This window comes from Piliocolobus tephrosceles, chromosome 12 (genome assembly GCF_002776525.5).
Source record: "Piliocolobus tephrosceles isolate RC106 chromosome 12, ASM277652v3, whole genome shotgun sequence".
Lineage (NCBI taxonomy): Eukaryota > Metazoa > Chordata > Mammalia > Primates > Cercopithecidae > Piliocolobus > Piliocolobus tephrosceles.
In genome coordinates, this window is record NC_045445.1 from 5,778,346 (window position 1) to 5,806,047 (window position 27,702).

The 27,702-nt window shown below is 39.4% G+C and overlaps 1 protein-coding gene across 6 annotated transcripts in view; it reads right to left on the bottom strand.

The window, feature by feature from the left end:
• Window positions 1-27,702, bottom strand: part of AFF2 (AF4/FMR2 family member 2) — a 508,006-nt gene that overhangs the window by 155,927 nt on the left and 324,377 nt on the right. For 2 of the 6 annotated variants that reach the window (XM_023202728.2, XM_023202725.2), the window contains exons 5-6: window positions 5,620-5,656; window positions 5,204-5,237 (exon numbers count right to left, since the gene is read on the bottom strand). In XM_023202728.2, the coding sequence (XP_023058496.1) occupies window positions 5,204-5,237; window positions 5,620-5,656 (71 nt within the window). Of the gene's footprint in view, window positions 1-5,185; window positions 5,238-5,619; window positions 5,657-10,433; window positions 10,521-27,702 lie in introns of all 6 variants that reach the window. The other 4 variants (XM_023202727.2, XM_023202729.1, XM_023202724.2 and 1 more) reach the window with 3 other exon arrangements.

Sequence of the window (27,702 nt, forward strand, 5' to 3'; positions counted from 1 at the left end):
TTATTCCTTGCCCCATTACACAGTCACTTTGCTACCAAAATTGCATCCAAGTAGCAGATCAAACATCTACATGGGGAAGAATATATGAAATTGCTAGAAAGTGGGTTATTGCTCTGCAGTAATGCATTGCAGTTCTTAAATTTCAAATTAAAATCTCGAAGGAAACATTTTCAATGATGAAAGCTTTGGTAAAAGGATGGCCAGGGTTGTAATGAATATCAATTGATTTTTAGTAAAAATATTTTCAAAATTGATCTAAAAAATAATCCTGTATTGGTTATAGCAATCTGGAAAACATTTTCACAGTCTTTCTATTCTCATTGGTAATGAAATTTTCATAGCATTTACAGAAAACTTTAGAAATAATGACATTTTAGTCACATAAAACAATTTTGACCCAGTTTTGTGTCATCAAAAACAGAGCAGTATAATTTCTTGTGGGACTACATCCCACCAGGTTGTAGGAATGTTGTGTCCAGGTACAAAAGGAAAACTTTGGTATACTAAATCCCTGAACTTATCAAATCCTGTGAGGAAGGGCAACTCAGCAGGATGAGAGGGAGCTTTGAACTCACTGCGCCCTTGGCCTGCATTCAAACTTTCTTACTAAGGAGCATTGTGACTCAGAGGGCTCTTCTGTATGTTTGCAGCCAAAATATCCATTCAGAATAAGTGGGCATGACCAGTCTGTCTTCCTACTGGACTGTGTACACTTCAGGAGGAAGGACTATTATTCTAGCTTTGCTTTGCTCATCTGTAAGATGGGACTAATTTGGAGAACCTCTACGATGCCTGGCAAGTTTAATAAGGCAACGTACATAAAAGAACCTGACACTTGTTCTCAACAGCACAATAATTATTGTTTGTGTCTGTCATTCCTGTGATAGTGTAGTGCCCTTTCTTCCTAACTAGTGCTACAATCAAGGATGTCTTCATGTGACATGCATAACAACCACCCACATGTAAACTCAGGCTGGCCTCAACCAATCTGTCTCCATAAGACCTTCCATCAACTCTCTGACTCCAGAGTTGGGATGTGTTAAAACATATAGTTAATACCATAAGTTGGCAAACTGGTTTTATTAAAAAAAAACAAATCCAGCATTATGGCTATATTAAGATTTTATGGAAACTATCCAGGCATTCTCGACAGCATGGTTTAAAACACAGGAGCTGCTCAGTTAAATGGGGGTATGGATGGTTTCCACCTGGACATAGTCCAAATGCTAACAACCAAGTTTTACAAAGGAGCTTGATATTTGGAGCTGCCATCTCCTCAACAGTACTCACAAAACAAGTTAAGAACTAACTGGATGTACACCCTTGAGTTCATGGAACCTGCCTGAAAATCCTTTTCGGGGCAACTTAATGCATCTTATCTGTTCCTATCTATGATGGCCCATGAAAGACCAACAAGGTCATGCATTTGGGAAGGCCATTGAACTGACAGGTAAGTGGCAAGATGTTATAATCCACTGGATGAATCAATCCAACTGAACAAAGAAAATTCAAGTTCTTTGATTTGGTTCTGTTTTCTTCCTCATTGCTCTTTAATAACTTCATTAAGAAACTACAGGTGGTGGGCACCTGTAGTCCCAGCTACTCAGGAGGCTGAGGCAGGAGAATGGCATGAACCCGGGAGGCGGAGCTTGCAGTGAGCCGAGATCGCGCCACTGCACTCCAGCCTGGGGGACAGAGTGAGACTCTGTCTCCGGGAGCGACAGGGCAGGGGAGGGGACGGGGGAGGGGGAGAAGAAAAAGAAAACCTACAAAGTAACACAATGCCTGGTGAGTCCATTCAGACCCTGAATTCTGTCATTGAAATAAACAGATCTCTTTGAGACAGAATAGACAGACATGATATTACTGTGTAAACATACAATTCCACAGCCTGAAAACCACAATTTCACCTTCTTATGCCCATGCTTCACCCTGTTTTTTGGGACAGAGACATTTTTGGGGGAGATTAGAAACACCGTTTGATTTAGAAGACCTAGGTGGGGCCTGTTCCAAGACTGTAACATAGCTCAGAATCATAGAGGCTGAGGGGTGGGAGACCAATTTTTCTCCTCCAGAAAGTATTGATGATTAAAGTTAAATGTATTTTTATGTTGCTAGATTTAATTACTAAAAAGTATAACTGCTTAAATTTGAACACTGACAAGTGTTTGTTGGTGTAGCTGCATGGGTAGACACATATACTCATTAATTTGTTTAATTCCCTTTAAGAGACTCTGTCTGTATAGTTTAAAATAAAAATAAATTCTCCTGTGATTTAACCTCATATCTGCTGTATACTAGGTCAGTGCTTTTCCCCCATAATACCACAACTGACACAAAGGAGGGGATTAAACCTAGGTCTCCAAACTTCCCCAATTCAGTAATCTTGCCTCATAAGCATTCAGAGTTCTAGCTGAAGCAGGTAGGATGTCATGGCATGAATAGACACTGATAAAAAGCACTGTATGCCAATGGAGTACACTGAGAAGGAAAATAGCCAGTTTTCCAAAAAGCCAGTCATATTGTTGGGGTCAGGGTCAGAGACAGCAGTAATTGTCAAAAAGAGAGAGGGAGACTGGCTAGTTCCAAGTTTATACTCAGGCACACTGTGGCCAATGTTTTCAGACCTGGTGCCCATGTGTATAATCCTTATAAACAATGCATACTTCAATGGAAGATCTGCGTTTTGTCAACCAGGGAAAACAGGCCAAGATGAGGAAAAGTAATGAAGTGTCCCAGTAATTAAGGGATTCTGTTTTACAAGACTCTAATCTCTCTTTACTGCACTAAGTGTCAGGAGTGTGCTTAGGACACTTTCTGGCCTTGGGTCTTTCCTGTATCATGGCTGACTTACAGGCTGCTTCTCCCCAAGGTGCAGACATTAGCAGTCTGTTTACACTCAGAACGATCTTAATCACCTGGAGGATTGCCCTGCCAAATGGAAAATCCTAGGAGGTGGCTTAAAAAGCACACCGTAGTTAAATGTGGGAGAATGATAGTAATGGCTAAGCCAATAATTTGGAGGCTAAAAATAAAAATAACTTTATTACAATTCTGATCTGTCCTATGTTAAACCCATACCCTACCGTAAGAAGGAAACTTATTCCAGCTAAAATCTGACGGACAGTGCTTGGACTTCAGATTAAACAGACAAAAAGAGAGGAGCTCATTCATAAAATGAACTCAGTGTCTTCTAGTTTTACTGATGCTTCCTATAGAGTATTTTAGTTGTATTGACTACACTATATATTACTGTGCTGTGAAGTGCTGTTCTCTGGAAATGTAGCCTCTAACTATAAACCACAATTGACAAGTTTATTTCTGTTAGTTACAAACTACATATAGCAAGCAGCATATTTCACAGTGGGAGCCTAATACTCTTGCTTTAGGAGTAAGTAATTTTACACAGGAAAATATATTTTTATGTTTTTTCCAAGTTTGGAAACTTGTGTTGATTTTCTAAGTGCGTGTGAGTGTGTGTGTGTGTGAGTGTGTGTGTGTGTGTGTGTGAATCTTACTGACTTTTTAATGGGGATGAAGTGAGACAAGTGTGAAGGCAGGGAGGATTAGATCTATTATATCCTAGAATAACAAGGGGGAGGGCAGTTCAAAATGTGATTAATGGAAAAGCTAAAATATACAGCATCAAAGATGACTTTGATTTTTGTGTTTTCATATAATTTGGTCCTTAAATCGGGATTATGGTTTTATTATCCCCTTCTCTTGTTTTTTCTTGCTTCTTAAAATTGAGAATTCTTGGTTGTTGAAATTGAACTTTGAATTAGAAGGCCCAGATCAGTCTAGAAAAGCAAATAAATGAACCAGTGATGGGGTCAGGCCTTTGGGGCTTTGCTACTGCCCTGCACCAAGAATGTAGAAATGCCACTTACTTTCTCAAATCCTCAGTCTATTTGGGAGTCATTCCCAGTTGTTTTATGCAATTATTCATGATCTTCCAAAAGGTGAGCAATTCACTTCAAGGGTGCCATTAGGCCACTTGAATGTCATAAATTATTTCATTTTGAAAAAGTCTAAGTATGTGCCTATTACACAAAAAAATTGACTTCCATTTTCTATTATTAGGTACAAAAGAAGTTGTGAGAGAAATAATACTCCTTTGATACTCTCTTGGACAAATGGATATTAGAAAATCTACAATAGTTAATCTGAGGAAATTGGTTTCTCCAAACTCCTCCTTCAGTTAGCATTAATAAAAAATGAAGACAGTGCTGAGTGAATTGCAGGGCCCTGGCTTCTGAACTTCAACCTACCATCATGTAATATCTTATTCCAGTTCTTCCTGGATGCCCTTGTTTGTCTTTAATATACAGGAGCCTGATGACCTGCAAATAGTGAGGTCTTGGGCTGACTGGCCATAGCAATCTACTCAACATTTCATGTCCAATCATGGCTGCTTAGATTCCCTCGTCCATCCCAGTCAGTGGTGACTGAATATTGTGTACAATAATGTCTTTAGCTGATATTATACAGCGTTTGAACAACTAGTTAAAATGTGGGAAACAAGCCATCTAGAGTTTTCCTTTTTCACTGAAATCACAGTTGTTTTCGTATCCCAGGTATTGACCTGGTCTGTATTTACAAACTTAGAGAGCCTAATGGTGATCTCATTAACTTTTACTGTTACTTACTTATTATGGGTCCTATAATCTGTTTGTATCACTCCAAAATTAATATGCTAAAATCCTCACCCCCAAAGTGATAGTATTAGGATATGGGTATTTGGGGAGGGGATCATGACATGAGAGTTGAGCCCTCATGAATGGGATTAGTGCCATTATAAGAAGAGGCCTGAGAGAGACCCCTCACCCCTTCTACCATGTGGGATTAGAGTAAGAAAACAGCTTTCTATGAGGAAATGGTCCCTCACAAGATGCCCTTTATGCTGTGCATTGATCTCGAACTTCTGGAGGCTCCCAAACTATGGGAAATAAATTTCTGTTGTTTACAAGCCATGTTGGTTATAGTATTTGTTATAGCAGCCCAAGCAGACTAAGACAACGGGAAATCTGATTCTCCCCACACCCCAACCAAACTACGTATTATTATGAGTCAAGATTCATAGTTTCAAGGAGCAGAGGAGAGAACATGATTAGATCAGCATTGAGACACTGTTTCCTTGCCAAATATCCCCAAAAAGGCCTAATTTGGAAATCCAACTACTCACGATTTGAAAGATACTGACTTTGTAGAAGCTCTGGTGGTTGGGTCATTCCACTCTGAAAAGAAAATATATAAACAATTACTGTTCATGTTTCTACTGTCAAATGATTATTCTGAATTAAATTGATCTCCAAACATGCAGTCCCCCAAGTTACCTTCTCGAGATAAGTAACAGATGAAAAAAAAAAAAAAAAAAGGAACCAATTAGATATATCATGGGACTGGAAGTCATTATGTTAAGTGAGAAAGGCCAGGTACAGAAAGACAAACTTTACATCTTCTCACTTATTTCTGAGAGCTAAAACTTAACAATTAAAAAAACTTTTGTTATTGTTCTTCTTTCATGTTTTAATGATTTTAAGTAGGAAAAAGGAAAAAAAATTAGGGAACAGAGAACATGGATGTTTGGACTAAGAAGGATTTTTCAAAACCACTTACTTTGTAAGGTGAATCCTGGGGTCAGATGTTGCGATTCCTACAAGGAAGAATATATATGACACATACATTAGTTAGATGACACAAGGAGAATAAGAGGCATGTTAATTATTGCTGAAGATGTAGTTGACTAATGTTTGCAAATAGGAAACTGCTGTTAACAATTCCATTAATTAGGCTTTTGTCTATAGCTCTATTTGAAGGATAAACATTTGCCAGCCAAACCTGCTGCAACATGATCATAACTGCCATTTAATCAAAATTATAAGTAAAACTGGTATCTATTTGGAAATGTGTGTAACATGGGAACAAATGACCCATATGTGTGAAATTGAAGTATATAATTTCTCACTTAGCTGGAAAACGATGCCTCTAAAAGAATAAAGAGGAGTTGGTTCAAACAGATGATCATGTTTTTTTGTAAAACTGTAAACAAGATCATCATTAATAGATCTGCTCAGTTTTTCCCTTTTATAGAAACAGATCCAACTTTCCATGACACATGTGCACAGATGTACCTCATTTTGCATATAAGAAGTGTTCTTAAAACTGCATTGCAAGTCTGTCGAAGTATAGGAAGCAATGTGAAATGTTAGTGGACTGTGTTATTTAAAGGAATTTAAATTTGATTTGAAAGTCACATTATATACAATTCATTCACTGTTTTGAGAAATTCAGATTTGCACATGCTGCCTTGCTGGGAGTGTGGCACACCTGTGTGGATACTGACAAAACGTGAAGGCAAAATCATTACAGTAACGTTCAGGGCACACATGGCACTGTGTGGATGGAAGATAAATGGTACAAACCGCAATACAGGCATTCCAAAAGTGGAGACAATGAATTCAAGTAAATACAAGAGTTAGTTATATCAATCATTGTTCCAAGCAATCTATTTATTAAGCCTAATATTGACCCTCTGTAGATGAAAACTAGGCTCACAGCATTCTTTATCTTGTATAAAAAGTAGGCAAAAACTGTAACACTTTGCTTTAATCAAAAGTGAAATTTCCAATGTATTTAGTATGATTCTGTTGCTCCAGAGATTTGTCTTCTGGCAAGATCACCACTCCAGAAGACTACCACAAACTCAACAAGAGGCAGAAAAGGCCTCTTAGAGAAAGAACTGTCTGTTGCAAAGCCCATATAGTTTGCTGCTCAAAGGCTTCTGTGCTCTCCCTGATAGAGAACTGTCTTTTGACAAAGGACTCAAATGATTCCCACTCATTTTCAAATCACAGATAGCAAGGAAGGGGAAATATTTCTAGAGGCACAGGCACTGAGAAAATTGACAGGTGAAAACCAATAGCAAAGGAGCCCACAAAAATGACACAGAAAAGTCTGAACTTAAAAAGCACAAGAATCTACAGTCATTTAATATAGAGGCAAGCATTCCCACCTGTCTTAATAGACTCTGAGAACATAATTGCAGCATAGTATAATATTACACATACTACAATAATTTACACTCACAATAATATATAAGTTATCAAGAAAGACTAAAACATGCTCGACATAATCTTTAAAAGAAGTCAGGAAAATATTAATTACACTTCAAAATAATTTATATTGCATGATTCCTATAGAATAATAACCTTCAGTTATCCAATAATTTTAATTATCCAGAACATCTCATTTTCCAGAGTGTCAAATAAATGACTTGTTAACCATTTATATCTCTGTAACTATATACAAGTATTTTTATCTGTTACTATTTAAGGGATTTCATTACAAAGGTACAGGATGAGTTTGGGCTTGTATACCTCCAGGAAATTAAATGTCAAGTTCCAAAGTCAATTAAGCCAAATATCTGATCAGAGAGTAAAACACATAGTCAGTCTTTGTACTATTCTTATGCCTCAATTTTTAACCTTCATCCAGATATTTTGGACTTTACACCTAAACAATCAGTTCTTCCAGAGCATCAGTGGAACAATGTATACAGCAAACTGGAACATTATGTTATTCACTGAATTGGAGTAACTGATACTTATTCTGGATGCAATTTTTAATGTTAAACTGAATTTCACATTTCTTTTTACTTTATTTTTTAATTTTTACTTTTTTTGGTACACAGTAGGTGTATATGTTTATGAGGTACATATGATGTTTTGATTATTATGCATTGGATTTCACATTTCTTAAACTAGAAATCAAATCAAAATAAATGAAACACTTTTGTATATCACCAAAGTTACTTTACATACATATCCAACCGCAATTGGAAATAGCTTGGTTGTAGAAATAATCGCACAGTTCTCACAGTAATTGTTAATGCACAACAAATAATACAAATTTATTTTAAATGCCTGATTTTGCTTTATGAGTTTCTTTCATAGACATGTCATATATGTAATTTTTGCAGTAGAATATACTGATGCCAAGTTGTTTTCACAAACTTATGAGGTTCTTTTAAGCAATAGCCTTGACAATAATCCTAAAATCAGAAGTTCCTAAAGGATCTAGATTCTAGAGCAATGGTCAGCTAACCTTTCCTGCAAAGGGCCAGAGAGCAGATGTTTGAGGCACTGGGAGACATACCATCTCTGTCATAATTACTAGACGCTGCCATTGTAGTGTGAAAGCAGTCATGGACAGTGCGTAAATAAGTGGGTATGACTGGATTCCAAGAAAGCTTGATTTATAGACACTGACATTTGAATTCCACACTCATGTGAATATTATTCATAACAATATATTAATTTTCTTTTGAAAATGTTAACCCTTTAAAGACGTAAAAACCTATGGGCCGTAGTTTGCCCACCACTGTTCCAGAGGATGTTTACTTCCAGGAAAACTTTATTAAACTTCTCCTGAGGATATTATTACTCTCTCAATTCTACTTGGCATGCACTTAACTCCCTTCCTTGTGAGGTTTTTCATCGTCTACGAGAAAACACGGCATTTTCAATTTGAAATTGATAAATAAGTCGAAAATTTTCAACCGTATTTGTTTTAGTAAGCTTACAGAATCATCAACTATTTGACCTAAAAAAATCCATTGGAATTACATAGTGTACACACACACACACACACACACACACGCACACACCATGCCCCAATACACATGGGGAAACAGAGGCTTAGAGGAACTTGAACAGGACCACACAGCAAGCAAATGGCAGTGCCAGGATTAAAAGCAGCTGGGAATGCAGCTCTTAAGACAGCACTCTTTCCTCTGGGCAAGCTCTGTCATGGATGTAAGAAACTGATGCTTTCTGAAAGGATGCTGCCACCTAGTTCTAGTGGAAGCACTGAGGAAAGGGAAATCACCTTTGTTACATATAGGGATGGCCATGTTTTGGAAGACACAATTTGAACTGGGGCATCAGTAAGCCTGTGTGATAAAAGACATACAGAGAGAGAGTATGACCGCTGGTGCCAGGAACACCTGGATCTAAATACTGGTTCCTTCATTTATTAACTGGATAATCCTGAGCACATTACTTAACTACCAGGTTTCCTCCTCTGTAAATTGGGGTAGTAAAATTAAAAATCTCTTTGGGTTGTAGTGGGGATTAAATTCTTTACTATATGTTAAGTGCTTAGAATGACGTGAGGCACATGGTGCCATTGTATGTGTTGGTTGTTATTTAAAATGTACTTTTCTTTCAAACCAACATTTTGGCAGGAATCAAATGAAACAGGAGTGGGTGTGTAGACTTCTTGCTTTCACCATTTTAGCCCACTCACTTCTACCTTTGTCTTGGGGTTGATGGTAGCACAGATAACTGGCAGAAAATGCAAACTGTGCCTGATTCCAAATTGTGCACTTACTACAAAAGCCCATTTAAACAACAGTTCTATTGTATACACTTGCAAATGTCAAAATTGCAACTTGCACAAATTATCTCCAAAATTGGAGAACTCAGCTGAAAACACTGCAATTTCTGTACAAGTGTTGGAGCTGAGCTGGATGGATAACTCCCTTTGCTGGAGATGCCAGGGGGAAGGATAACAGGAGCCTAAAGAGGGTAGGTGAGAATGCAAAAATGAATAGCACACACCCATACTGGGACAGTGAGGTTAGCTGTTCATTTAGTTCTGACCTCTTTCATAAGTGAAGGAAGATAATTAAGCAAAGTTTAGACCAGTGTTACTGTCAAAATCATGACCCTAAACTCTAAGGGTTTCTCCTTTGGGTCTTTCTCCTTCTACAAATAAAATCCAAACTCTTTGAGGTGGTATCCGAGGCATTTTCCAAAGATGCACCTATTTGCCCAGATTTCCTCTCTTTCCACTCCCCATCACACAAACTTTAATCCTGCCACTTAAGACCTTATATCACCATGCATTACAGCATGATCCCTCATCTCCCATGACCTTGCCCACGCTAGTCTTCTGCATGCGGTATTCTTCTCTTGGCCCCTTCTTCACCTGTCAGAGTTTTAATCATCCTCTAAATGTTGCCACCTCAGGCATGAACTGTGATAAAAATGAAAATCAGTTCATTAAAGAGTATAGGTTTTGTAACTTTAAAATCTTGAACGTTGCTGTTCCATCATCTATTTGATATTTCTTAAGGGATTGAATATTTCTTACTCAATCTCTGTCTCATCTGTTCTAGACACAGTGACTTGGACAGTGGCAACACCCTATGGAGTAAGATATGCATGCCGGTATCTGTGTGTATTTTGTCTTAAAGACTCACTTTCAATAAAAATTATTTTTATATTGCTATTCTGAGGGACAAGAGAGAGAGTCGAGATTTTATGGCACTAGAAGACCAAGGCCATTTTTGTCACTGAGAATCCAACTGGAAGATTGGTATAATTAAAATAAGACAAAGAAAAAATACAGGAAGGAAGAGAACTGACCTGTCCTGGGATGGAAAATGTGTTCTGCTCAGAGTGTCCAGCAGTATGCATGGAAGTGAGAGGAGTAGGCCAGGAATGGGTCATCTCCTAATGAGGAAAAATAAAGCAACTTTATTTCAGGGCACATAAAAAATCAAGCCCTTTCTTGGCACTAAACAGGGTAGGCCCTTTATAAATACTAACTTAATTGACCTAATATTTAAGGTGAATTTAAAGTCATTTGGACCATCCAGCAGATGCTTGCACACTGCCAGTGACAGGGAGCTTGCTACTGCTTGGAGCAGCCTGCTCCATGTTGAGACAGCCTGATGAGGCTATTTTTCCTTTTTTTGTGAGTTAAAAACTTGTTCCCCAGGAAGTTCTACCTATATATTGTATTTTGGAGCTGCACAGAATGCATCTCCTCCTTCTTTTGAATGACAAACCTTCAGCTGTTGGAAGATAGTAATCCTATCCCCTGGCATTGTCTCTTCTCCAGGTTGAGACATTCTCAGCTTGTTCATTCATTTATTGGGAACCTTCAACTTTTCTTCTAACGCTCAATTTCTGTACTCTGTCACTATCTTTGGTGCTTCCAGGAGGAACTCCAGATTGCCTGGGGCTCTTCTAACTCATGGTATCCTGTTCCAGGTGTGATCTATCAGCTCAAGGGAGGACAGTACTGTCACCGCCTTCTGATACTCATCTTCTCTTGATACAGCCCAACAGATAGTGACCCGTGATGCACATACTGTGGGTTTTCCCATGCAAAGATGAAGCCGCTGAGGGGAATTCTTCCTCATTCATAGAGGTTACTATGTGATTGGTAGCTCACTTCCACACAGCCATACACATAGACAGTGTATTTGTGAGTTCAAGTCTCAAAACAGGAAAAGCCCCTTAGGCTCCCACCCTCTGTTATCAGCAGGGGCACCCTCTCAGCTCTTTCAAATACTCAGTTTGAAAGAGGTGCTGTTCAAATCTTACTTGAGTCTTAGGGCATGTGGCCAACATGCTTTACGCTAAGAGCAAGGATAATTGAATCACATGCTCAAAATCCCAGCAACAGAAAGATGATAAGTTTTGTGAAGCAGGAGGGAGTCAGTATGTGTTGGAGTCGTCATTTTCTTATATAAACATTAAGCATTAAAAAACGCCATGACAGAAATAAAGTAGGGGTTTGGGGAGGGATGGAGGGGATCGAAATTTATGAAAGTCTTTTTTAATGAGTAAGTTACATAATACCTGTTTTTATTCCAGTTTTTATAAGTAACATAATTAGTCATTTCAAAGGTAATATTAATAAGAACTCTCAGGTAGCACTAAAACAAGGTTTTTTTCCTTCTATAATTACTCAGTTCAAAAAGAGTCTTTGATGTATGAAGAGCTGTAATGCAAGGAGATACTTCACAGATTCATTCACAGTGGCACTGCTGAAGCAGAATTTGTAAGTATTATTCTGACAAAGATTGAATTTTACATAGCACTATTTAAAAAGGAGGAGGTAAGTACATTAAAAATGCATACACAATTTAGAGGAGATGCTTAACCTACTTAAGAGATAGACTACTTCCAAGTGTTTTTGAGTTGTGCATTTGTATCCAGTTGATAAAATTCATGACAAATCCTACTCATGTATTCATCAAAACTGGCCGCAAAGTAAATATATGTGACAACAGTTTAAAGCTGAATTCTAATTACTCTGAGTTTTAAAAATACTCAATGATCTCTTTTACAATTTAGATGGTTTTTCCTGATTAAAGCTGGTCTCCAAAACAGTCAGATCATTTAAAATATATAGCTTGGGATGGGGGAGATGTTGGTATAAGGGTACAAAGTTTCAGTTTGAAGGAGCAAGTTCTGAAGATCAGTTGCATAACATGGTGACTACAGTTATTTATAGTAATAATGTACTGTATACTTGAAAATTGCTAAGCCAGAGTTTAAATTGTTCTCACCATAAAAAAGTATGTGAGGTGGACTGGGTGAGGAGGCTCATGCCTGTAATGCCAACACTTTGGGAGGCTGAGGTGGGCAGATCACGAGGTCAAGAGATCAAGACCATCTTGGCCAACATGGTGAAACCCCGTGTCTACTAAAAATACAAAAATTAGTTGGGCGTGGTGGCATGTGCCTATAGTCTCAGCTACTTGGGAGGCTGAGGCAGGAGAATTGCTTGAACCTGGGAGGCGGAGGTTGCTGTGTACCGAGATTGTGCCACTGCACTCCATTCTGGTGACAGAGCGAGACTCTGTCTCAAAAAAAAAAAAAAAAAAGTATGTGAGGTGATGGATATGTAAATTAACTTGATGTAATCATTCCACGATGTATATACATATCAAAACATCATGTTTCACCCCATAAGTATATACAATTTTTGTCAATTAAAATAATTTTTTTCAAAATAAATAAAATATAGTTCACATTTAGCCAGAGTCAATAAAACAGCAGTAAGTCTCTTCCAGGAAAAGGAGTGTTGTCTGTTTTCAGCAACTACTGGGTATGCCTAAATTGATTAGAGGCTTGGTTTTATCCCCTTTCACCACTGATTTTAGAGGTGTGTCTCTGGGTTTATTAAAAGGTGTTTCAGACACCGGGAAGAATCAAGTCACTTCTCAAAGGTGTACCATTTCCCCTAGGTTTTCTATGTTTACTCGAAGGCAGAATCTGATTATCTTGAACTACCAGTGGAGTGCACCACCCTGTTAGCCAATCCACATGGAACTGCGCAAACTTCTGCATTTACAATTACAACTGATTTCAAACTGTATTTGAAAATGTGAAATTTCATGAAACAGCACACTGAGTCCGTGTTACCGCTGATGCATTTGATTACAGTAGGCAGGACGTAGTTGAAAGGAATATAATTTCCTGAAAGAAAATCTTCTGTAAAGGACTCTGGAGCAAGCAAGCTCTTTCACTTCTCAAAATGAGTTAGACTTGTAAAGTGTGGCATGCTCACAGCAGATATTCCATTGTTATCCTTTTCATTAACACTTGAAGGATATTAATCTATTTTATGTTCTTGCTATTCCTAAGATAAGACACCTATGCATTCTTACCCAACTTTACTAATCCTTCACCCAGTCATGAAGTAAGGATGAACCCCTGCTCCCAAAATGTTGCCACAGCTTTTATAACAAGACCCAATGATGAGTACCTGTATACAACACCAAGAATCACTTCTGTTTTAACAAAAATAAGTCACACACACACACACATCAGAGACTGGTCTGAACTTCCACAAAGAAGCACAGATTTATGTTTGGGATCCTATGATACTTTTAGAGAGACAGAGAGAGAGAGAGAAAGCAAGCAGGGATTCGTATTCCCAATGGGCAACTGAGGTAATGGGGGTTCCAAGAGGTGAGGTCACTTATACACAGCCTTACATTTAGTAGCAAGTGAAGGTTGATTACTGGTACAAGAGTGCACACTTTCCACTATAACAAATATATAACAAATATGTGTCCCTTTGTAAGACTGACTAACATGGATAATGAAGAAAAGACTAAGGAATACTGTTTTATCTTTTAGTATTTAGCAAAGAATAGATTTCATAAGTGATAGAGCATTCTACATAACTTCTAATAATAGGAAGACACTATATTAATGTGATATGAAGACTCCAAAGTCAAATCCCACAAAATCACAAAAGGCTAAATTTTCCACCATATTATCCATACAATAGGTCATGGCTAGGAGTCAAAACAAATCCAAAACCACTTGTAGGTATCCTTGCTTTGCCCAATTTAGACAAAAAAGCTGGGTATGCCACAGGCTGAAGGGCAAAAGACAGTCTGTGTTCCAGGCTTTGCTAATCTCAAATGGATCCTGTACTCATCTAACACACAGCTACCTGAATAGCTGTTGTCTCAAGTAACTAGTATGTTGTCACTAGCCTTACCTTATTCACCTTTGTATCTCTCCTGCCTAGTGTGTAATAAGTAACTGGTTGGTCTTTTTGTACCAGAAACTAAACAGGCAGGGATTAGCCTCACACCCTTTTCACACACAAGAAATCGAAGCACAAAGAGGTAAAGTGACTTGTCCAAGGTCACACAGCAAATGGCAGATCTGTTTGGTGGATTCTTTGCATTTGTTCTACTAATTTTTTTTTTTTTTTTTTTTTTGTGAGATGGAGTCTCGCTTTGTCGCCCAGGTTGGAGTGCAGTGGCGCCATCTTGGCTCAATGCAACCTGCGCCTCCCGTGTTCCAGCGATTCTCCTGCCGCAGCCTCCCGAGTAGCTGGGACTACAGGTACGTGCCACCCTGCTTGGCTAATTTTTGTATTTTTCAGTAGACACAGGGTTTCACCATGTTGGCCAGGCTAGTCTCAAACTCCTGACTTTGTGATCTGTCTGCCTCGGCCTCCCGAAGTGCTGGGATTACAGGTGTGTGTAGCCATTATAAGCCAGTCACTGGGATATGGAAAGGATAAAGTCAAGGACCTCTTTTTTAAGTCAAGGACCTCTTTTTGAAGTGTTCACTGCCTGACATGTGAATCACCTTAAGAGGGGAATGAGCAAAGGTGCAGAGAACAAGGTGGTGGGGAAAGTCACTGTGCTAGGCATTTGGAAAAGGCTTCAATAATTGAAGTGAGAGGAGCAGTGTTTGTGAGCACACATGTGTGTTATGTGTGTGTGAGTGTGTGTGTATCCCTTTTATAGGCTATCATTATACCTGGCACATAGTAGCTGTTCAAATGGTGTGTTTAGGTTAAGCATAAATATTAAGATACTTACTGCAAAAGAGCTCAGACTGAAGAGATGATTAGGGTGATTTTTCTTTTTTTTTTTTTTTTTTTTGAGGCGGGGGCTCGCTCTGTCACCCAGGCTGGAGTGCTGTGGCTGGATCTCAGCTCACTGCAAGCTCCGCCTCCCGGGTTTACGCCATTCTCCTGCCTCAGCCTCCCGGGTAGCTGGGACTACAGGCGCCCGCCACGTCGCCCGGCTAGTTTTTTGTAGTTTTTAGTAGAGACGGGGTTTCACTGTGCTAGCCAGGATGGTCTCGATCTCCTGACCTTGTGATCCGCCCGTCTCGGCCTCCCAAAGTGCTGGGATTACAGGCTTGAGCCACCGTGCCCGGCCTTAGGGTGATTTTTCAAATGACCACCTTAATGAATGCTAATGATGATGATAGTTCACATATTTCATTGTTGTTGTGATACTCAGAGAGAGCCCCAAAAGCAACTTGGGCTAAGTATTAAGATAGGGAGAACTTAATTCAAGCCTAGCTCTGCCAAAAGCTATGTGGGTGGCCCTGGTCAAGTTGCTTGTCCATTCTGGGCCTCAGCTTTCCTGCTTATAACATGTGGGCTTTGACTTGGATGGCCTCTAGTTCTCCCAGTTAGCAATACTGTTCATCTCTGATTCTACCTGTTCTGCCTACCTCACAGGCTTGACATAAGGGAAAGCAAATGAATAAGTGTGTAAAGGCTTTGGAAACCATATAGTGTTGTACATGTTCAAACTTCATTGCTACCAGCCCCACAGGTGTGGCTATGGCATTGTCAGTATGAGCCTGCATGCCTTGGCTTAGCAACCAGGCAGCTTGGGATCCGCCCAAGACTCAAGATGGAGCTTGCATACACCTTTCTCCCTTGCCTCTACTAAAATACCAAGAACGTAATAAATGCAATTTTGGAAGTATTCACAAATTCTCATGATTAAGAATAAGCGTGAACAGCTGAGTGGCTCAAATAAAAATATAGTTGAATAGAAGAATACATCTGCAAAATCGGGTTCAAGTTTATCAATATTTTCACAGGAAATCAGAAGTAAAGGATAAACGAGTCATGGTAACTGAGTCATGGTAACTCATCTTGGTGTCTGACTTCCATTGGAAGGGCCCTCCCTTCCTTGCTTCCTTCCTTCTTCCCTCCTTCCTTCAGCTTTTCTTTTCTTTCCTTCTTTTATATTTTAGTTTTGCTTTACAGATTGTGTACTCCCAAAAGGCATCCTACTGAGTAGCTTTACAAGCCATGACAGACTAAGGATGAAGCAACATCAGCATCTTTCCTTCTCCAAAACTAAATTAAACCTGAAAACATTTATGTGAGTGAGGTCTTCTTATTACACTGCTGAATCTGTTTATTTATCTAAAGGTCCTTACGCATTTACAAAAACATATATGTGTGTGCGTGTGTGGAGGAGGTGTTAATGACTTACCAGAAAGACCTAATTTGTTTGAATGAATGATTTAGACCCTTTGCATCCATGATTCTTGACAGTTCTGTGAGGAGCCAGAAATGAGGGAATGAAGCAGCTAAGCACCAGGTTGCAAGGGAATAAGGCACAAGGGCCCTTAGGATGCCTAGAAAGGGCTGCCCTGGGGCTAGGGTTCAGGAGAGCAGCAAACAAATCCTTCCTTGGCCCTCAATCTGCTATCAATTGCTAACCGGCCTGTAGGATGCTCTGCTCCTCCCTGATAGGAGAGCAGAGCCAGGCAGGGGCATTAGCACCCTTATCTGCAGCAGCAGTGGGGCTGTTAATAGGAAATGGACAACAATAGCAGGAGGAGGGTTAAGATGGGTCCATGGAGGGAGCCACACAGCCATTTGTAAAAGGATTCGGGGAGCTGGATGTGATCTGCACAGGCTGCTGCTCCCAGTATGGTGCGCCAGAATGTAGCCAGGCTGCTGTGCAGCCTCTATAGACACAGGAACTTGCCTGCTTCTCCTACTAGAGCCCCTCCGGCAGGCTTCAGAAGGACAGGGGCCCTTTGCTGAGGATCAGGGAGCTTGGCTATTCCAAATGAAATTCCCCCTGGAGGGAAGTAGGGCATGTGGGAAGAGTTACTGATCTTTTTCCTCTCAGGGTCCTCTCAGAGCACTCTCCTGGATGTCCCATCTCAGTGGGGACATGGGAATACTGCAGTATCTCTAAGGGACAGCTACCAGAAGGGTAAGAGCTTGGAAAGCTCATCTCATGTATACATACACATTAAAGAAACAGGGCAAGTTTAGTCCACAGAAAAGGGAGAGTGAGGAGTGTCTTTAAATCCATGAAAGTCTTTCATATGAAAGACATTTGGGACCTACTTTGTGAACCAAGAGGTTAGGACTGGCTGTATGGGTAAAGTTATCAGAGGACCAATTTTAGCTCAAACTAAGAAAATTTCCAATCATGTGAGCTTTCCGATCATGGAGCCTACTGCCTTAGAAGGCAGTGAGCAGTTCATCTCTGAAGAGGAAATGTCCTCTGCCTAGAGAAGTGAAAAGGGATTCCTAAAAGGTGGCGGAGTGGGTGTTGTGAACCAACTGTACTGCTTTACCTAAACAGATAATCATATACTTCACTTCTGTAAAGTCAAAGATATATATGAGAAGATGCAAAACTGAATCTGGAGCAGTTGTTTTACATGACATGTAAACACGGCTGACTAAACTGGCTAAGGAAATTTATCATTCTCCCAGGGATGGGGTGGGGGGAACACGCTGAGGGGGAGCCTATTGTCTCACAGTGAGACAGCTAACAGCCCAATTTGTCTGATTGTTTGCTGAGCTCTTAGAAAATCTGACAACAGTGGAACCATAGAGTTTCCTGGGCTTGATCACTAACCATTCCTGCCAAGCTTCTCTAGTGGTCAAAACTCTGTTCCATTCAATTGAATGAATATTCTTCTGTTTGGAATGCTGTTAAGACAGTCTCCTGAGATTGCTCCTCTGATTTCCATGCAAGTGCTCATAGAGATGAAGTGTAAAATCAACTGTTACATTAAACATAACTTCTCGGCCAGGGCATAACAATGGGTCAACACAAAATGCAATTCTTTTAAAAGTTTCTAACACTAATTTATGATTTCAATGGCATGGTATAAAAACCCTAGCAATGTTTCTTCAAATAAATAATTGAATTCTTTATTCAAACTCTCTAGTGCTGGCATTTGTTTAAGGGAATCTATAAATATTCTCCTTCGGACCCAGGACTGTACATGCAAAAAGTTCAGCTCACATTGGCTGCCTTCATCCTGGCAGACCCAACCAAGGGTTCCATTGAAAAAGAGCCCTAATTATAACGTACAATTGGGAAGTATAGTGATCAGTATTCTGAATCTCCACTGTGTACTCAATCAGGAAATCAATCAAGCCATCTTCTTGCCATTGCCAGATGCAATCAATTCCATTTCACCCACTGAATACGACAGGAAACATATATGACCATGTGCAGGGACTATTCATGCAACTTTTTTTGGCCCCATTACTCCTCGGGCATTCCACATTCAGACACTGCAAAGAAAGGTCTCCAAAGCTAAATACGAGGGAACAGAGCACTATAGTGATATACCGGGCAGAATTCAACCAGACCTTTTTAGTTCAGCAAAAGGTTTCAGCAGCAGCAACCTGAGGCCACAGCTATCTAACTAATGGTATTTGACTTCCTAAACACGATTGCCTTGTAAATTTTAATCTTTATTAAGACCTTCGTCTTTGTCTAAATTAGGTTGAACCCATCAGAATAGAAGACTGAACACCTCACTAGGAAATGTTATCAGATTGAACAACATTGAATTGTTTGCCTTGTTTGGTACAGGCAGAATTAACACAATTTCAAAGGTTAGAAATGTAAGAACTGGCCACTGAGAAACTGTTCTGCAAAGAGCAGTAGCAAAAAGGGAATCAAGGTAGAGGGCTTTTGTTAAGTGGTCCAGTTCAGGTATCTGAGGATTCTGGGGTTTCTTGAGGGCCAGTTCTTAACATTTCTAGCCCTTGAAATTGTTTCTTACATTCTTAAGCTAATTTGGACATCAGATCATTGTAACTCTTTGCAAAGGTGATTTTTAACTGCACTGTTGAATTTCCAGCTCTTCTGTTTCAAATTATTTTCCCATCAATTACATCCAATGACCATCACTTAAAATATACTGATTTGAGATAATTCACCAGGCTTTCATAACACTACAGCCATGTTTTTTTTTTTTTTTTTTTCTTTCAGAGTCACTTCACAAGACGGAATGACATGCTATATCCTCACAGCATGAGATGTTTCTTAATGGTTACCTTCCAATTTGCTCCTTTAGCACAAACTCAGGCAAACCAACTTGATAAAACTCACACACTTTCATTGGCTTCTTCTCCAGCACCATTTTTAATAATCTGTATTTGATTTCATTCATTTAGAAAACATTTATTGAGCGTCTACTCCTTGCAAGGTATCTAACAGCCAGGAAGCTAGACTAGGTCCCGGTACAGGGTCTGGTGTTACTCTCGGTAGGTAGAGTATTGATAACTGGAATGAGAGTAAGGTAATAACAATTACCAGTTACCATTCGAAGTAGAAATAAAATAAGCCCATCAAAGTTAATTTTTTTTTTTAGAGAATAATGCACAATTTGTTATATGTTTCAGAAATTGCTAAAGGGATTTGTTGATTTCACATTGTTGGAGAGATATGGTGTCGATGCAGCAACACAGCAGTCCTTTAGAAAACCAGCTTATGCTATAAGTGAAGGGTACTAGAGAATGGCAACTCTAGGCAAAGGGGGACAGAAGGATACATTTCACACAATCCTCAGTCTAAGGCTTTTCAAAGAATTACACAAGGCATGTTAGTATTCCATTTCTAAGGGCTGCTGTAGCTTTTCAAACATGATAGCTTTCTTGTAGTTTACACTTACCACGTTAAGAAAAATGGTAATGAGGAGTTCATGACAACTGCTTTTAGAAGGGACAAAGGCTCAATTGCTGGGGAATAAAGAAGTAATATCTATTTTCATGGAAAGAAGCCTCCAGTGAAGAACTTGGCTATAGCTTTGGTCCCTCATTATTCCTGAGCTCAGTAAAAATAAGGTACCAGGTCACTAATATAGCTGAAACTCCATTCAATATGATTTGCATGGAATTGTCTTTCCTCTGAAGCAGCTATTTCAATCTTAGAATCACAGTGCCAGGGGGATGAAAGAGAACTGGTTTGTCCCATTCACATGAAATTAACTAACAAATCTATCACAAGATGACAGTCTAACTGCTGAGCACCAGGCCCTCTCTCCCACCCCCCACCCACAGACACCCCTCAAAAAAAATACAAATAAACCAACAGAGGTATCAAATTCCTTGCAGTAGCCTGAATTTAACAACATCAAAACCACTACTAAGTCATAGTGAAATTGATTCAGAAAGCCTCCTCCAAGTATTCCAAACCCCTAATAGGTTGAGTATTTCTGAATGCCTGGACAGTCACTCCTTTCCCCAGATTCGTTTTTCTCTACAATTCCTCCAAATAACGGAAAATAAATAGCATCTGTATTCCATATTAACAGTGGCAAAAACGCAGCACAAGTGAGAGGCATATTTTTTTCTAAAAGGATATTTGACTGATGAAAAAGCAGAACTTTCTAAACTCTGTATGAACACTGGGGGCCAGCGGTATGTACAAAAATGTGGCCCCAAAGGCATGCTATAAAGCTTCAATCCTGCGTTAAACCCGGAAAGCAGGTCCCTCTCTGCCTTGGTATAAACAGCAACTTGCCAGTGTAAGCTACAAGTAGCTAGTGATTCATACCTGATATTTTATACTAAGCATTTGTTAAAAATCAATCCAATCTGATTATTGAATTTCACCACCAAGTCTTTTTCTTTAATTAAAAGGTAACAATCTTATAAAACCAACTTGATAAAACTCACACACTTTCACTGGCTTCTTCTCCAGCACCATTTTTAATAATCTGTATTTGATTTCATTCATTCAGAAAACATTTATTGAGCGTCTACTCCTTGCAAGGTATCTAACAGCCGGGAAGCTAGACTAGGTCCCGGTACAGGGTCTGGTGTTACTCTCGGTAGGTAGAGTATTGATAACTGGAATGAGAGTAAGGTAATAACAATTACCAGTTACCATTCGAAGTATAAAAGTTTATAAAAGTTTATTTTATTAATAGTTTCCCATTGACATTTTTTAGGGATTCACACTTGTACTTCAAAACATTTACTCACCATAAGGAAGGGGTGCATTCCAACTACCCCCACCCCCCGCCCCTTGCAAGCTTCCCTAATAACCGTCTGTGAATCCACTGCCCATGGATGTCTCTAAATCCTCTTTAAACCTCTATCGTTTTTGGCCTAAAACATCTTTTGGGGTAACCAGATCAATACTTTTACTCCTGGCTATAAATTTATCAAAGCACCAAATAGAGGATTCAAAGGGAACAATGTCAAACCCTTATACCCAGGAAGGTTTTGGTGCAAATGAAACATTGGTCTCGAAGTAAATAAATATCTCAAGGAGAACTCTACCCCACCTGCAACACACACATAAACCTGGATGTCTCAGGCCTGGGATTCCAACTGTTACTTGTAATCAATTTGTAACTCTTGTCCAAAAGCCAGTTTGCCAACCAGTGCCGCAGCACGTTGCCCTCCTACTCCCACCCCCACCACTGCCTCCTGCTCATCTAGTCTCTCCTTCATTCGTATTAAAGAAGGAAAGAGCCGGGCGCGGTGGCTCAAGCCTGTAATCCCAGCACATTGGGAGGCCGAGGCGGGCGGATCACGAGGTCAGGAGATCGAGACCATCCTGGCTAACAGGGTGAAACCCCGTCTCTACTAAAAAAATACAAAAAACTAGCCGGGCGAGGTGGCGGGCGCCTGTAGTCCCAGCTACTCGGGCGGCTGAGGCAGGAGAATGGCGTGAACTCGGGAGGCGGAGCTTGCAGTGAGAGCTGACATCCAGCCACTGCACTCCAGCCCGGGCGACAGAGCAAGACTCCGTCTCAAAAAAAAAAAAAAAAAAAAAAGAAGGAAAGAAATGTGTAAAATGATTTAAAAAAAAAACTCCAAAACCCTGGTCAGAGATTTGCAAGCCACCCACAGAGACTGCTATACAGCTGACAAAAACCAACCTGGCAGGGTCTCTGGGCTAATTAAACAAATTTGACAATTTGAAAAGCTGCAACGTGCCTTATGAACTATGGAGTGGTCAAAAATGAAACAAACAAACAAACAAACACTCTATTAAAGGCATGAAAGGAGATTACTTATTTAATATTCAAGAAAATCACAGGGGCAATCGAAGCTCCTTGGCCAAATCAGATAGAGAGTCTGTGAAGGGTTGAAATATGAAATTCAAAGTTACACTTTGAAAATATTTGGAATTTATGAATAACAAGAAGAGTCATAATAACAATCCAATAGGAGCTTGTATGTATTTGGGGGTTAGAATTCACTGTTTCATTTATGTTACCAAATTTAATCCACTCAATAATACAGAGAAGTAGTTTTTCTTGTTCTCATTTCATAGGTCAGATAACTGAGTTTTGGAGACAATGTCATGCAGTTCAAGAACCTCTGCCCAGGTGTCTGGCTCTGAGCTCTAGGCTTTGGGCACCACCATGCTCCATAGGACAGGTTTTCTAAAAGGGAACACTCCAATCGTGTAGCAGGAACAAGGCTCCCTCACCTTTCTGGATGTCCATTATAATTTGGTGGTTATAAGAAGTACATTATCATCATTTTGTGTGTGTGTGTGTGTGTGTGTGTGTGTGTAAGTGGGTATGTGTGTGGTTTTAGAGATGAGGTCTCACTCTGTCACCTCAGAGTGAGTGGTGTGCAATGGTGTGATCATGGCTCACTGCAGCCTCTAACTCCTGGGCTCAAGCAATCTTCCTACCTCAGCCTCCCCATGTAGCTGAGACTACAGGTGTGCACCAACACACCTAGCTAATTCATTTATTTTTATAGACATATGAGTCTCATTTTGTTGCCCCAGGCTGGTCTTGAACTCCTGTTCTCAAGCAATCCTCCCACCTCAGCTTCCCAAAGTGCTGGGATTACATGCATGAACCACAGAACCCAACTTATAATTGTTTTCAAACCACTGCCCTTACTCATGCCACATACAAACCAATGGCAAGTGTGACGGTCACAAAACCCAAATGGCAAGTCAGTAAAAATAAGCCGATCTCTAAGGAGAGGCACAAATTTATTAAATTTCCCTTGTCACCAGAATGCATTCTAATTAATAGCTTTTTATTCTCCAGCTTTATGGAGGTATAACTGACAAAAGAAATTATTAATATATATTTATGGTATACAACATGAGGTTTTGATGTATACATACATTGTAACATGATTGCCACAATGAAGCTCATTAATATATCCACCAACTCACATAGCTACATTTATTTGTTGCTTAAATGTTACGAGAACATTTAAGATCTACTCTTTCAGTAAATTTTGAGTATATAATACAGTACATCTTCAGAACTTATTTACCCTACATAACTGAAAGTTTGTACAATGAATGGCTTTTCTCACGACTCAGTCCATTTTAATGTTAATAATCCAGATCTCAAGCCCCTGTACTACAGCAAGGTGTAGGTAAGCAACTTCCCTTTATGAGGAAGTGGGACAATTAAAGTCACTGGAGTTGTCCAAGTGCTGCTGTGGTACTTTCTTTAATGATGCACCTTAGGTGGATGTCTAAAGAGATGGAAACGTTGAAGAGTGCAGGAAAGAGAGAGAGAGAGAGGAAGCAAATATGAATCAAGTCCTGGGTTTTTATAGTACCATTTCTCTCCTAAAAGGGCCATTCAAGGGCCTGAGGTACCCTCTTATTTCCAGAGCCTAGGGATGAAAGCATTATTAATCTCATCAAACACAGGGAAAGACGCTTTGCCTGAGGCCTGAATTAGGAGTACATGCATCTCTGCATTGCCCAACAAACTAGGTGTATGCCTGAAACTTCTCTCGTCTTCTCTCTTTTGTGGGAATACTTGCTTTATCTCTTTCTATCTACTCAGCCTTATTTTTCGTTCTGTCTTATATAGTAGGGGCACTGCTCAGACCTAGAGTTGAATTTGATTAATGTATTGTAATTAATGTATTGACTCAGGAGGAAATAAATTAGTCAGATATACTCTAAACACAGTCTAGAATACACAGTCCAGAAGGTAAAACAATATTTGGTTTTATTTGATAGTAAAACTCAGAATAAAAACCTAGAGCAAATCTGAAGAGATATCTGGGGCAGTTCTGTTCACTGTATCTTTCTACAGTGATGGAAATGTTGAGTTTTGTGTTGTCTAATATGGCAAACACTGGCCACATGTCGCTAATGAGAACTTGAAACGGATGAGGAACTGAACTTTTATTTTATTAAAATTTAATTAATTTAAATTCAAATAGCCAGCCACATGTGGTTGGTGTTTCTGTACTGGAGAGTGGAAAAAATTCAACACTTTACAGATGGAGAACCTGAAGCACACAATGGTTAAGAGACTAGCCAAGGGTCACAGAATAAAGTAGTGGCAGGGTCAGAATTAGCTCTGAGGTCCTTTGATGTCCAGTCCAATATCACTGGCACATTGTTTTCATCTTAATCCCAGTTCTTTCAAAGGCCAATGCTGCATGGTCTCCACTCTGTAACATAGGACAGAAGCAGACCAGGCTCTAACAATATCGGGGTGGATTCTCCAGGTGTCAGAACTGCCATTCACTTTTGCATCAAAAGCACTAGGGGTGTGAGGATGTGCTGGGGACTCCAGGATTAAAGAGCAGCGAGGAGGCTGCAAAGTTGGAGTATGGACTAGTTTTTCAGGTGTCCTCTAAACCCAACAGGTCCTGAGAAGTACTAAGGGAGTTGAATAGAAAATAATCAGAGGCCCAGACAGCCAGGATGCTGTTTTTACACCTTAGTTTTAGATTGGCCTTAGTTATTTATTTTATGATTCTGCAATTTCCAGTTAACATGTTGCCAGGAAAAGAGCAGGATGAGTCTGTTCATGTTAGTGTGTCATTCCAATAATGAAGGGGCTTTGGGGAAAGGAGTGTTTAATGGAAGCAACATACAGGTTATCAACATACAGGTTATCAGCCACACACACACACACACACACACACACACACACACACACCCTGGAGGAATCACTCTAGAGAAGAAAACACACCTTATGGAAGCTCTTTTCTTGTGATCACAGTGATAATAAGCACAGTGAATGGTGCCAAAACATTATTCGACAGATTTGAAAATGTCTCCCATTGTAGTAGCATATGGGGCCCTGCCTTTATTCAGTACCTTGTTTAAATTGATAATGCCAGCATTATTGTATTTTGAGGAACAATATTAAAAATGGACTATATATGTTAAATAATAATTGTCAATTGAGGATGTGATGACTATCTGGCTGCGACATCTGTTACCCCACTGAATGTCAGGATTGATTCAACTGACTGGCTGGCTAGATGGGTGTCATTTCTCCCTCTTACCACTGCTTCTCTATAGAGAAGAACCCTTCTTAGGTCAAAGGTATAGGAGCAGCTGGGCTTCCCTGCTACAACCTCCAAGGAAGCTTTCAAGGTCCATTTGTAGGAGAACATAGGGTAGTCAAGTTTCCAAGAATCCAGACACATCTAAATGACTGGAGTTGCATTTGGCAGTTTGCCCTTCTTAAAAAGAAATTGGCAATGGAAAAAGCACACAATGGTGATAATATATCATTTGGAGAAATAAGAAATGGAGTCATTAAAATGCCTAATATTTGTATAATTATTCTACTCAGTAAGCACTATTATCTGCTTATTAACTTGTAATATACTTTTCATGGAAAATCAAATCATTATTGTACCTTGGGTGGAAATAACACTATGAGGTCATTTTCTCTAACCACTCCTCTACAAATTTAAGTCATTTAATAAACACACTGCATTTAATCTATGCACTTTTTATGCACCTACACTTGTCACCTTTGTGTGCATGTATGTGTGGGTGCCTTCTGTAATTGGTCAGACAGAGTAAGGATTTCCACACAGACTATGCCCTAATGGACCTCACATTCTGCCGTAAGAGGCAACTCCCCAACGTACACACATACAAAGGCAAGTGTAGGTATATAAAAATTGCTATGGGGACTTAGAAGACAGATAGAGAAATTAATTCATTAATATCTACGATCTCTGTGGTGGATCTTACATGGTGTAAATAGGAGGTCACCAGACAGGAATGGATGAGATCGCAGGCAGAGGAAGGAGGCAACACACAGAGGCAGAGGAGGAGATGGCACATTTGATAAAGGGGGAGAAGTCTGCAATGGATGTGGAAAAGGGCACACAGTTGGAAGAACTGGCAATTCGTGAGGTAGGCATGGGTGGTGACATAAAGGAAGGACTCTGACTGCCAAGATCTGGGTTTGAAAGTTTATCCTCTGGGTACTGGGGGAGCACAGTGCCTCTATTTGAACACTTTCCGTGACAAAGACCTCACCTCCTTCTATCCTTGGACAGATCTACCAATTAGAACAGGGGAGAAAGGAAAGATCTAATTGAGTGCTCCAAGCACTATTCTAGAGGTTTCATATGCATCATGTAATTTAATTGTCCCTATAATTCTGAGAATTAGGGCATATTATCACACTTTTGTAAATGAGGTACAAAAATGTTAATTTACCCAAAAACATTCAGCAAGTGAGAAGAGCCGAGCTCTACTGTCTTAACCATGATGCCCCAAACCCCAGAACATTCTTGCTTTTATTGCCCTAATACTTATCCCTCTATAAGTGCCCCTCAAAAGTTGGATTCCACCATTTGAGGCCTTCTATCTCAAATGCAGCCTCTGAGCCTCTTTCTTCCACAGGGTAGTCTCTCAGGCAGCCACAGCTTGCTCCCTCTTCTAGTTCAATTTAATACTGTTTATCTCTTTAGACATTCTAGTTTGGAAACTACCCACTATCCTGGATACTCTTTGCTAAGTGCATTTTAGTTCAGCAACATACCTCTTAAATTGTTTTTTCATTTTTATTTAAGTTCAGGGAGTAAACATGCATGTTTGTTACATGAGTAAATTGCTTCTTAAATATTTTTATGAAAGTAATATAAATTATAGAAATTGAGAAAATATAAAAAAGAAGAAATTCACCCATAATTCTAACTCTAACAAAATAAGAACTATCATTTCAAAATATTTTCCTTCAGTTTCTTTTTAGTCATATTTTTATACAGATATAATACTTAAGAACATAAAATGTTATATTCTGGTTATTTCACTTAACATTATCTCATAGTTTTTCCTCATGCTGTACATCATCAGCAACGCCATCTTTTTAATGGTTGATTATAATTTTGAATGTATAAATCTGAGTTTGCTTAACTATTCTCCTATTGTTAGATATATAGTAGCATTTTTTGCTATTACAAAGAATCATGTAATGAATAATTTTGTTCACATAGTTTTTCTAGGCGCTTGGATTTTTCTCATAGCATGAATTCTCCAAAGTGGAATTATAGATTACCAGTGTCCTCATAAAAATAGAATAGCCAACCTAAATAAATGGAGAGGCACATTGATCACATCCATGAGAT